This window comes from Oncorhynchus gorbuscha, linkage group LG13, assembly GCF_021184085.1.
Source record: "Oncorhynchus gorbuscha isolate QuinsamMale2020 ecotype Even-year linkage group LG13, OgorEven_v1.0, whole genome shotgun sequence".
NCBI lineage: Eukaryota > Metazoa > Chordata > Actinopteri > Salmoniformes > Salmonidae > Oncorhynchus > Oncorhynchus gorbuscha.
The window spans coordinates 38,452,131-38,465,233 of record NC_060185.1 but is presented as its reverse complement, the minus strand read 5'-3'; the positions used below and the strand labels follow the sequence as shown (position 1 = coordinate 38,465,233).

The 13,103-nt window shown below is 46.8% G+C and overlaps 1 protein-coding gene across 1 annotated transcript; it reads right to left on the bottom strand.

Annotated features, from left to right (window-relative positions):
- Positions 1–1,197: 1,197 nt before the first annotated feature.
- LOC123992298 (olfactory receptor 6N1-like) lies at positions 1,198–2,147 on the bottom strand. The gene has a single exon (XM_046293458.1). It carries the CDS (start codon positions 2,131–2,133, stop codon positions 1,198–1,200), a length of 936 nt encoding a protein of 311 aa, XP_046149414.1. The 5' UTR covers positions 2,134–2,147.
- Between the last annotated feature and the right edge of the window lie 10,956 nt (positions 2,148–13,103).

The window sequence follows — 13,103 nt, the reverse complement described above, 5'->3', positions numbered from 1 at the left end:
GAGCCATTCCTAGGGGGGGAGGGGGGGATTCTGTCAGGATTTGGCCAGGGTTGTTCCGGTTTTTGGTCACTAGATGCCCCCATTGTGCCTTTTGACCTTTTGTTTTCCCTTGATCCCCATTATTATTTGCACCTGTGCCTCGTTTCCCCTGATTGTATTTAAACCCTTTGTTTTCCTCAGTTCTTTGCTCTGTGTTTGTATGTTAGCACCCAGCCCTAGTATTCTGTGAACTCTTGTTGATCCCGGTGGACTCTCTTGTGGAATTCCTTTTGAGGTTGTGGAGTTACATGTTTTCCTGAAGAACTTCACTTTTTACTTCATTAAATACACCGTCTCAAGTACTGCTGTGTCTGCCTCATCTTCTGGGGTCTGCTGACTATTCGTGGCTCAGTTGGTTAAGTGACTGTTTCTCACTCCGGAGACCCGGGTTCGTAACTGGGTCCTGACACTGATTTGCGTCTGTCTCAGTGTGCCTGTTTCAGTGGACTAATCCACTGAGGAGGCAGCGGGATGTCCAGAAATATGGGGATTGTGGCTCTTGCGTGCAAATTTAGGCCTATAAATGTGCCCATTTAGGGATTTCATTGAGAATTCATTGTAATTTTTTCATCAAACAGCAAGTAAACAGTGTTTTTAGAATCCGTTAAGAATGACAATAGTATTTGAACAATATTTCCAGCTCTCTCCCTTTTGATAACCACTCGGCATGAAAGGGAAAATTGTTATGCTCTGATCCAGTGCAAACGTCATAAAATAACTGACCCAGTTGATACTGTGTTTTGAGATGGTTGCAGACAGGCCATGGATAGCAAATGTGATTTGTAAGATATTTATTTGTATCAGGATATTTTCTGTGTTGGCTTTATGTCAGCTTTTTTTACATAGTTGGCAGTGGCAATAACAGTTACTTTTAGACTTGTATCATTTTAATTTAGATTAATATTGTAGAATGTTGATTAACCACAGACAATGATTGAGATACAAAGACTATTAATAATAATATGAAAATCATAACTGGCACGCAGGTTGGTAGAAGATAAATAGGCACGTTAGATGTGTCTATATATGAAAAATCTATGTTTTAAAATTTAGACAAATCGATTGGTTGATAGAAAAGACTACTTCTTGGTTGACCAAGGCCCATGTTATCCTTGCTTCTGATATAAAGCAGTATCTCTGTTGTGTAAGATCATGTAACTAACGTTTCATATCAATGATTTTATGTGCATTACACTTTCTAAAAACTGCCCTTCGAATCTGCTGGAGGTTAAGTCCATATATGACAGGGTTAAAGACAGGTGGTATAACAAGGAATTGTACGGCCATTGCATTACGCATATTTAGTGTACTATTTACATTATTCCACCCTTGCAAATTGTCAAACAGGGTCACTGCGATGAAAATAAATATTGTTATTAAATGTGGCACACAAGTCTGTGTGAACTTAATCCTTCCCTTAGCTGACTTTACACAAGTCCTTACAATCTGACAGTACGAAAATACAATGAAAAGTATCTGTAAAACATTAACCACTATTACAAATTTGTTCAAATTCTGATTGATGGTAATGGGTAAACATGCATGTTTCAGTATAGACGGAATGTCACAGAAGATCTTATCAATGCGAGATCCACACAAAGGAATTCTGACTGTTAAACTAACTGCTATGAGTGCTATAAATAAAGGACAACACCAAGACAATAAGAGTAACTTTCTAACAGTTAAAGATGTCACAATGGTATGATATAGTAGTGGTCTGCATATTGCCACATACCTGTCGTAAGACATCACAGTTAGAGTGGAAATTTCACACATGACAGATGTGTATATGACATAGGCTTGAGTCAAACATCCACCATAAGATATCACCTGAACATCTGACTGAAGGTCCAGTAACAACTTGGGGTAGAAACCAGCAGTTCCATACATTCCATTGATACATAAACTACACAGAAAGATATACATGGGCTCATGGAGACCTTTCTCCTGAATTATTGTTATGATCATAGTCAGATTCACAGTGATGATGAGAAGGTATGTGATAAGAGGCAATATAAAATAAACCAATTTGTTGTTAAATGTCTCTTGTAAGCCAAAGAGATAAAATAACTTGACTTGGGTTGAGTTCTCCATAGATTTTGCTAATTTTCTTCCATAGTTCAATGCAGCAATTCTTAGTCCTTACAAGGCTTCAGTGTGTATGGATGTGAATGAATTCAAGAGTGAATCATTTGATTCTGTGTAAGCTCAGAATCTTGTGTCCATGTGTCTTCTTGCTTGAGAGAGTGATACTGCGTCAATAACTTGGCCTGGTAGCCTCTAAATATACCATAGTGTATGATCACATGGGATTGTCATTTCAGTGTCAACATGTAACCACTCCATAGAGATGGATCTATATTGAGTTTATGACAAAGCAACTAATTGGATTTTATTTACTCTATTTATGTATTAATCCAGCAAACAGCGGCTGTCCTAAGGACATTCAGCAACGTTCCCATTAGGTCCATTTTAAGCAGCGTTTACCAAACTCTGTCCTGGGGAACCCAAGGGGTGCACAAACATTTTTTTGCCCGAGCACTACATAGCTAATTCAAAATATCAAAGATTGATGATTAGTTGATTATTTGAATCTGCTGTGTAGTGCTAGGGCAAAAAACAAAACGTTCACCCCTCGGGGTCACCAGGTCAAAATTTGGGAAATGCAGCTTTAAGGGTTTCAGCGAGACATTATCCCACTGATGTTCTGAGAACATTGAAGGAACATTAAAACATGACATTAACCTCGGGACCATAAGAGGGTGTTCAGTACAGATACTGGTTTGGTTGCAGTATAACGTTATGATAAGATATACTGAACAAAAATGTAAACGTAACATGCATCAATTTAAAATAGTTTACCTAGTTACAGTTCAAATAAGGAAATCAATCAATTGAAATGAATTAATTAGGCCCTAATCTAAGGATTTCACATGACTGGGAATACAGATATGCATCTGTTGGTCACAGATACAGTACCTTGAAAAAAGATAGGGGTGTGGATCAGAAAACCAGTCAGTATTTGGTGTGACTTCTATTTGCCTCATCCAGGGCCGACACATCTCCTTTGCACAGAGTTGATCAGTCTGTTGATTGTGGAATATTTTCCCACTCCTCTTCAATGGCTGTGCAAAATTGCTGGAGATTAGCTGGATGTAGGTACACACTGTCGCACCGATCAATCCAGATTATCCCAAACAAGCCTGGTGAGTATGCAGACCATGGGAGAACTTGGACATTTTCAGCTTCCAGTAACAGTGTCCAGATCCTTGCAACATGAGGCTGTGCATTATTATGCTCAAACCTTAGGTGATGGAGGGAGATGAATGGCACGACAATTGACCTCAGGATAATAATATAATAATAATAATAAATAATAATGCCATTTAGCAGATGCTTTTATCCAAAGCGACTTACAGTCATGTGTGCATACATTCTACGTATGGGTGGTCCCGGGGATTGAACCCACTACCCTGGCGTTACAAGCGCCATGCTCTACCAACTGAGCTACAGAAGGACCACTCGTGCACTCTCTGTGCACTCTCTGTGCATTCAATTTGCCATCAATAAAAGGCAATTGTGTTCATTGTCCATAGCTTATGACTGCCCATACCATAACCCCCCCCCCCCCATCACCACCGTGTTGACAACGTTAACATCCACAAACTGCTCTTCCACACGATACCATACACGTGGTCTGCAGATGTGTTGTCGGTTGGACATACGCTATCGTTCAAAGAAAAAGCCATATCTCAGACAGGCTAATAAAAAGAAAATATTAAGATGGGCAAAAGAACACAGACACTGGACAGAGGAACTCTGCCTAGAAGGCCAGCATCCCGGAGTCGCCTCTTGACTGTTGACGTTGAGACTGTTGTTTGGCGGGTACTATTTAATGAAGCTGCCAGCTGAGGACTTGTGAGACATCTGTTTCTCAAATTAGACACTCTAATGTACTTGTCCTCTTGCTCAGCTCTGCACCGTGGCCTCCCACTCCTCTTTCTATTCCAGTTAGAGCCAGTATGCACTGTTCTGTGAAGGGAGTATTACACAGCTTTGTACGAGATCTTCAGTTTCTTGGCAATTTCTCGCATGGAATAGCCTTAATTTCTCAGAACAAGAATAGACTGACGAGTGTCAGAAGAAAGTTCTTTGTTTCTGGCCATTTGAGCCTGTAATCGAACCGACAAATGCTGATGCTCCAGATTCTCAACTAGTCTAAAGAAGGCCAGTTTTATTGCCTCTCTTAATCAGAACAACAGTTTTCAGCTGTGCTAACATAATTTCAAAAGGGTTTTCTAATGATCAATTAGCCTTTTAAAATTATAAACATGGATTAGCTAACATAACGTGCCATTGGAACACAGGAGTGATGGTTGCTGATAATGGGCCTCTGTACGCCTATGTAGATATTCTATAAAAAATCAGCCGTTTCCAGCTACAATAGTCATTTACAACATTAACAATGTCTACATTGTATTTATGATCAATGTTATGTTATTTTAATAGACAAAAAATGTGCTTGTCTTTCAAAAACAAGGCCATTTCTAAGTGACCCCAAACTTTTACATAATCAAATCAAATCAAATCAAATGTATTTATATAGCCCTTCGTACATCAGCTGATATCTCAAAGTGCTGTACAGAAACCCAGCCTAAAACCCCAAATAGCAAGCAATGCAGGTGTAGAAGTACGGTGGCTAGGACAAACTCCCTAGAAAGGCCAAAACTGTTATGCAGGTGAAGTGAGGACCCAAAAGCGACTTAACAGAAACAGAGTTTATTCAAGTCCACAACAGAAACCGACAAATCCCAAATCCATAACAGAAATCCTCTCGTCTGTAGAGGGGAAGGACAGGAGAAGCGACCACAGACTGCAGGTCGCTTCGGGTAGGCGCAGGCCGTAGCTGACAGAGACACCTGCTCACACGCAGCATCTGATGAAGGCAAAAACACGACAGGACGGAACAAGAACACAGTACAGCAAACAAGGATCCGACAAGGACAGAAGCGAAAACAGAGAGAGAAATAGGGACTTAATCAGAGGGCAAAATAGGGGACAGGTGTGAAAGAGTAAATGAGGTAGTTAGGAGAATGAGGAACAGCTGGGAGCAGGAACGGAACGATAGAGAGAGAGAGAGAGAGAGAGAGGGAGGGGGAGAGAGAGGGATAGAGAGAGGGAAAGAACCTAATAAGACCAGCAGGGGGAAACGAATAGAAGAGGAAGCACAGGGACAAGACATGACAATCTATGACAAAACATGACAAAAACCTAGGAAGAAACCTAGAGAGGAACCAGGCTATGTGGGGTGGCCAGTCCTCTTCTGGCTGTGCCGGGTGGAGATTATAACAGAACATGGCCAAGATGTTCAAATGTTCATAAATGACCAGCATGGTCGAATAATAATAAGGCAGAACAGTTGAAACTGGAGCAGCAGCACAGTCAGGTGGACTGTGGACAGCAAGGAGTCATCATGTCAGGTCGTCCTGGGGCACGGTCCTTGGGCTCAGGTCCTCCGAGAGAGAGAAAGAAAGAGAGAATTAGAGAGAGCACATGTGGGGTGGCCAGTCCTCTTCTGGCTGTGCCGGGTGGAGATTATAACAGAACATGGCCGAGATGTTCAAATGTTCATAAATGACCAGCATGGTCAAATAATAGTAAGGCAGAACAGTTGAAACTGGAGCAGCAGCATGGCCAAGTGGACTGGGGACAGCAAGGAGTCATCATGTCAGGTAGTCCTGGGGCATGGTCCTAGGGCTCAGGTCCTCCGAAAGAGAGAAAGAAAGGAGAGAATTAGAGAACGCACACTTAGATTCACACAGGACACCGAATAGGACAGGAGAAGTACTCCAGATATAACAAACTGACCCTAGCCCCCCGACACAAACTACTGCAGCATAAATACTGGAGGCCGAGACAGGAGTGGTCAGGAGACACTGTGGCCCCATCCGAGGATACCCCCGGACAGGGCCAAACAGGAAGGATATAACCCCACCCACTTTGCCAAAGCACAGCCCCCACACCACTAGAGGGATATCTTCAACCACCAGCTTACCATCCTGAGACAAGGCTGAGTATAGCCCACAAAGATCTCCGCCACGGCACAACCCAAGGGGGGGGGGGCGCCAACCCAAACAGGATGTCCACATTAACAGTGAATCAACCCACTCAGGTGACGCACCTCCTGCAGGGACGGTATGAGAGAGCCCCAGTAAGCCAGTGACTCAGCCCCTGTAATAGGGTTAGAGGCAGAGAATCCCAGTGGAAAGAGGGGAACCGGCCAGGCAGAGACAGCAAGGGCGGTTCGTTGCTCCAGAGCCTTTCCGTTCACCTTCCCACTCCTGGGCCAGACTACACTCAATCATATGACCCACTGAAGAGATGAGTCTTCAGTAAAGACTTAAAGGTTGAGACCGAGTTTGCGTCTCTGACATGGGTAGGCAGACCGTTCCATAAAAATGGAGCTCTATAGGAGAAAGCCCTGCCTCCAGCTGTTTGCTTAGAAATTCTAGGGACAATTAGGAGGCCTGCTTCTTGTGACCGTAGCGTACGTGTAGGTATTACGGCAGGACCAAATCAGAGAGATAGGTAGGAGCAAGCCCATGTAATGCTTTGTAGGTGAGCAGTAAAACCTTGAAATCAGCACTTGCTTTGACAGGAAGCCAGTGTAGAGAGGCTAGCACTGGAGTAATATGATCAAATTTTTTGGTTCTAGTCAGGATTCTAGCAGCCGTATTTAGCACTAACTGAAGTTTATTTAGTGCTTTATCTGGGTAGCCGGAAAGTAGAGCATTGCAGTAGTCTAACCTAGAAGTGACAAAAGCATGGATTAATTTTTCTGCATAATTTTTGGACAGAAAGTTTCAGATTTTTGCAATATTACGTAGATGGAAAAAAGCTGTCCTCGAAATGGTCTTGATATGTTCTTCAAAAGAGAGATCAGGGTCCAGAGTAACGCCAAGGTCCTTCACAGTTTTATTTGAGATGACTGTACAACCATTAAGATTAATTGTCAGATTAATAGAATAATAGAATTGAAAAGTTGTAGACATTATTAGAAAGTAAATTAATAAATGTATATGTGGAAGATCAAAATTACACGTAGTCTCCTATCTTAATGTACGGCCTTTCTCTTGCATTTCAAAGATAATGAAAAAAAAGACGCATGTTTTTTGTTTTTGCATTTGTCACGATCCTCTTTATGTAAATGACTGGACCAAAGCGTGGTACGTGTTCATGATATTTGATTAAACAGTTGAACAAAAATAACAAAGAGGAAAACGAACAGTTCTGTAAGGAAACTAAACCATACAGAAAACAACTACTCAGAAAAACCATGTGGGCAAAAGCTACAAGCTAGTATGGTTCCCAATCAGAGACAACAACAGACAGCTGTCCTTGATTGAGAATCATATCCGGCCAAAGCAAAGAAATACAAAAACATAGAAAAAAGAACATAGAATACCCACCCAAATCACACCCTGACCAAACCAAAATAGAGACATAAAAAGCTCTAAGGTCAGGGCATGACACCCCCCCCCCCCCAAAGGTGCGGACACTGGCCGCAAAACCTGAACTTATAGGGGAGGGCCTGGGTGGGCATTTCTCCGCGGTGGCAGCTCTGGTGAGGGACGTAGACCCCACTCCACCTCTGGCTTGGTCCACTTAGGTGGCGCCTCTAGAGCAGGGACCCTCGCCGCCGACCCCGGACTGGGGACCCTCGTAGAGAGCCCCGGACTGGAGGACGTCGCTGGAAGCTCCGGACCGAAGGGCGCCTCTGGATGCTCCGGACCGAAGAGCGCCTCTGGACGCTCCGGACCGAAGAGCGCCTCTGGACGCTCCAGACCGAAGAGCACCTCTGGACCGAAGGGCGCCTCTGGATGCTCCGGACCGAAGGGCGCCTCTGGATGCTCCGGACCGAAGGGCGCCTCTGGATGCTCCGGACCGAAGGGCGCCTCTGGATGCTCCGGACCGAAGGGCGCCTCTGGACGCTACGGAACGAAGGGCGCCTCTGGACTCTCCGGACCAAAGGGCGCCTCTGGACGCTCCGGACTGAAGGGCGCCTCTGAACCGAAGGGCGCCTCTGGATGCTCCGGACCGAAGAGCGCCTCTGGACGCTCCGGACCGAAGAGCGCCTCTGGACGCTCCAGACCGAAGAGCACCTCTGGACCGAAGGGCGCCTCTGGATGCTCCGGACCGAAGGGCGCCTCTGGATGCTCCGGACCGAAGGGCGCCTCTGGACGCTACGGAACGAAGGGCGCCTCTGGACTCTCCGGACCAAAGGGCGCCTCTGGACGCTCCGGACTGAAGGGCGCCTCTGAACCGAAGGGCGCCTCTGGACGCTCCGGACCGAAGGGCGCCTCTGGACTCTCGGACCGAAGGGCGCCTCTGGACGCTCCGGACCGAAGAGCGCCTCTGGACGCTCCGGACCGAAGGGCACCTCTGGACGCTCCGGACCGAAGGGCGCCTCTGGACCGAAGGGCGCCTCCGGACGCTCCGGACCGAAGGGCGCCTCTGGACCGAAGGGCGCCTCTGGACGCTCCGGACCGAAGGGCGCCTCTGGACGCTCCCGACCGAAGGGCGCCTCTGGACGCTCCGGACCGAAGGGCGCCTCTGGACGCTCCGGACCGAAGGGCGCCTCTGGACTCTCCGGACTGAAGGGGCGCCTCTGGACGCTCCGGACCGAAGAGCGCCTCTGGACTCTCCGGACTGAAGGGCGCCTCTGGACGCTCCGGACCGAAGAGCGCCTCTGGACGCTCCGGACCAAAGGGTGCCTCTGGACCGAAGGGCGCCTCTGGACGCTCCGGACCGAAGGGCGCCTCTGGACCGAAGGGAGCCTCTGGACGCTCTGGACCAAAGGGCGCCTCTGGACGCTCCGGACTGAAGGGCGCCTCTGAACCGAAGGGCGCCTCTGGACGCTCCGGACCGAAGGGCGCCTCTGGACTCTCGGACCGAAGGGCGCCTCTGGACGCTCCGGACCGAAGAGCGCCTCTGGACGCTCCGGACCGAAGGGCACCTCTGGACGCTCCGGACCGAAGGGCGCCTCTGGACCGAAGGGCGCCTCCGGGGCGCTCCCGGACGGATCCAAAAAGGGCGCCTCTGGACCGAAGGGCGCCTCTGGACGCTCCGGACCGAAGGGCGCCTCTGGACGCTCCCGACCGAAGGGCGCCTCTGGACGCTCCGGACCGAAGGGCGCCTCTGGACGCTCCGGACCGAAGGGCGCCTCTGGACTCTCCGGACTGAAGGGGCGCCTCTGGACGCTCCGGACCGAAGAGCGCCTCTGGACTCTCCGGACTGAAGGGCGCCTCTGGACGCTCCGGACCGAAGAGCGCCTCTGGACGCTCCGGACCAAAGGGTGCCTCTGGACCGAAGGGCGCCTCTGGACGCTCTGGACCGAAGGGCGCCTCTGGACCGAAGGGAGCCTCTGGACGCTCCGGCCCGAAGGGCGCCTCTGGACGCTCCGGACCGAAGGGCGCCTCTGGACACTCCGGACCGGGATGTGGGGGAGCACTGGAGCTCTGGTGCGCAGCCTTGGCACCACTCCTCCAGGCTGAATGCCCACTTTAGCCCGTCCCCTCCAGAGTGCAGGCACAGGTCGAACCGGGCTGTGGGGGAGCCCGCACGAAACGGCGCACCGGAGGTGATGGAGGGAGATGAATGGCACGACAATTGACCTCAAGATCTCGTTACATCTCTGTGCATTCAATTTGCCATCAATAAAATGCAATTGTGTTCATTGTCCATAGCTTATGACTGCCCATACCATAACCCCCCCCCCACCACCCCCGTGTTGACAACGTTAACATCCACAAACCGCTCTTCCACACGATACCATACAGAGTGTGGGTGAGGTGTTTGCGGATGTCAAAGTTGTGAACAGAGTTCCCCATGGTGAAAGGGAAGTTATGGTATGGACAGGCATAAGCTATGGCCACAAACATTATTTTATTTTATCAATGCCAAATTTAATGCATAGAGATACCATGATGAGATCTCATTGTCATGCCATTTATCCGCTGCCACACCTCATGTTTCAGCATGATAATGCACAGCTCCATGTCGCAAGGATCTGTACATACAGAAGTTGTAAATTTACATACACTTAGGTTGGAGTCATTAAAACTTGTTTTTTAACCACTCAACAAACTATAGTTTTGGCAAGTTGGTTAGGACATCTACTTTGTCCATGACATAAGTCATTTTTCCAACAATTGTTTCCAGATTATTTAACTTAGAATTTACTGTACCACAATTCCAGTGGGTCAGAAGTTTACATACACTTAGTTGACTGTGCCTTTAAACAGCTTTTAAAATTCCAGAAAATTATGTCATGGCTTTAGAAGCTTCTGATAGGCTAATAGACATCATTTGAGTCAATTGGAGGTGTCCCTGTGGATGCTCAAAACAATTAAGGGAACACTAAAATAACACATTCTAGATCTGAATGAATGAAATATTCTTATTAAATACTTTTTTCTTTACATAGTTGAATGTGCTGACAACAAAATCACACAAAATTGATCAATGGAAATCGAATTTATCAACCCATGGAGGTCTGGTTCCCCAGTGGTGTGGGGGGCTGTGCTTTGGGCAAATCAGGACCATGTCCAGGGGTGTCCCGACATTTGGAGTCACACTCAAAATTAAAGTGGAAAACCCCACTACAGGCTGATCCAACTTTGATGTAATGTCCTTAAAACAAGTCAAAATTAAGCTCAGTAGTATGTGTGGCCTCCACGTGCCTGTATGACCTCCTTACAATGCCTGGGCATGCTCCTGATGAGGTGGCGGATGGTCTCCTGAGGGATCTCCTCCCAGACCTGGACTAAAGCATGGATGGAGCGAGACAGGATGTCCCAGATGTGCTCAATTGGATTCAGGTCTGGGGAATGGGCGAGCCAGTCCATAGCATCAATGTCTTCCTCTTGCAGGAACTGCTGACACCCTCCAGCCACATGAGGTCTAGCATTGTCTTGCATGCTAGACCTCAACCCAGGGCAAACTGTACCAGCATATGGTCTCACAAGGGGTCTGAGGATCTCATCTCGGTACCTAATGGCAATCAGGCTACCTCTGGCGAGCACATGGAGGGCTGTGCAGCCCCCCAAAGAAATGCCACCCCACACCATGACTGACCCACCGCCAAACCGGTCATGCTGGAGGATGTTGCAGGCAGCAGAACGTTCTCCATGGCGTCTCCAGACTGTCACATGTGCTCAGTGTGAACCTGCTTTCATCTGTGAAGAGCACAGGGTGCCAGTGGCGAATTTGCCAATCTTGGTGTTCTCTGGCATATGCCAAATGTCCTGCACGGTGTTGGGCTGTAAGCACAACCCCCACCTGTGGACGTCGAGCCCTCATACCACCCTCATGGAGTCTGTTTCTGACCGTTTGAGCAGACACATGCACATTTGTGGCCTGCTGGAGGTCATTTTGCAGGGCTCTGGCAGTGCTCCTCCTGCTCCTCCTTGCACAAAGGCGGAGGTAGCGGTCCTGCTGCTGGGTTGTTGCCCTCCTACGGCCTCCTCCACGTCTTCTGGTGTCCTGGCCTGTCTCCTGGTAGCGCCTCCATGCTCTGGACACTACGCTGACAGACACAGCAAACCTTCTTGCCACAGCTCGCATTGATGTTCCATCCTGGATGAGCTGCACTACCTGAGCCATTGTGTGTTGTAGACTCCGTCTCATGCTACCACTAGAGTGAAAGCACTGCCAGCATTCAAAAGTGACCAAAACATCAGCCAGGAAGCATAGGAACTGACAAGTGGTCTGGTCACCACCTGCAGAACCACTGCTTTATTCGGGGTGTCTTGCTAATTGCCTATAATTTCCACCTATTGTCTATTCCATTTGCACAACAGCATGTGAAAATTATTGGCAGTGTTTCTTCCTAAGTGGACAGTTTGATTTCACAGAAGTGTGATTGACTTGGAGTTACATTGTGTTGTTTAAGTGTTCCCTTAATTGTTTTGAGCAGTGTATGTTAATAAACTAGGATTTAAAACAATGTAGTGATTAAATTAGATGGAAATTCACAATGTGATTTTTCTTTACAGTATTTCTTGTATCTTGTTTATGCATGTTATATCACTCTAAATGTGTAGCCTATATTCAACCATACTTTCTACATTCATATTATTGTTATTGCATCAATGAAACAATGAATTTTCTTCCAAAGCGGTCATGAATATACATTTATTTTGAGATACACTGAGGAGGCCCGGTTATATGCACATAGATGCGTTATCACAAGTTATTAACCAACAAAACAACATTTGGAAATCGCATAAACACATGCATTACTAACAGAATAGATTTGTTTACAGTATTAAGACTATACTTCCAGTGGGAATAATATACTGTATATTGAAAGAGTAGCTTTCCATGTTGTTGTTCTTCTTTAGAAAGTTCTTAACTGCATAAAGAGTCACAGATTTGTTCTATCAATTTCACCCTATAAACTTTATAGTGCACTACTTTGGCTCTGTTCAAAAGTAGTGAACTATACTGGGAATAGGGTGCCATTTGGGATGCCTTCAAGTGTTTTCCTGCTCTGGATGTGTGCTACGATTACTCTATTCTTGTAATATTTGTAAATCACAGAAGATGGCGATAGGCAGGGGCACAACTTTCACTGGGGATGGTGGGGCCGTGACCCTCCACATTCTGAGTGCGATATGGAATATTGTAAGACAAAAGCGGTCTATATTGAAATCATTCAATTTCTTTTTGTCAAATAGTCACAAATATGTATATTTTCTTAATGGTACATGTGACACTGATATGCGCCTGTCTCATTGAGGAGGCCGCAGGGATGCCACACAGGGATGCCAAGAGTATGGGGGATTGTGGCGCAGACGCTCAAGGCACGTCTCTCTCCAGAATGCGCTCTCTCCCGCCATTTCGTGGATGTTTATTGTTTCATAACTTCATTGTGTGCATTGGTTGGCTCTGTCTATCAATTCCCCATCACAAATATCACCAGTAGTTGCCTATATTTACTGTTAATTATCATAATTGCTCATCCCAATGTTTATATGGTTACAGTAATTTCTGTTAATGCT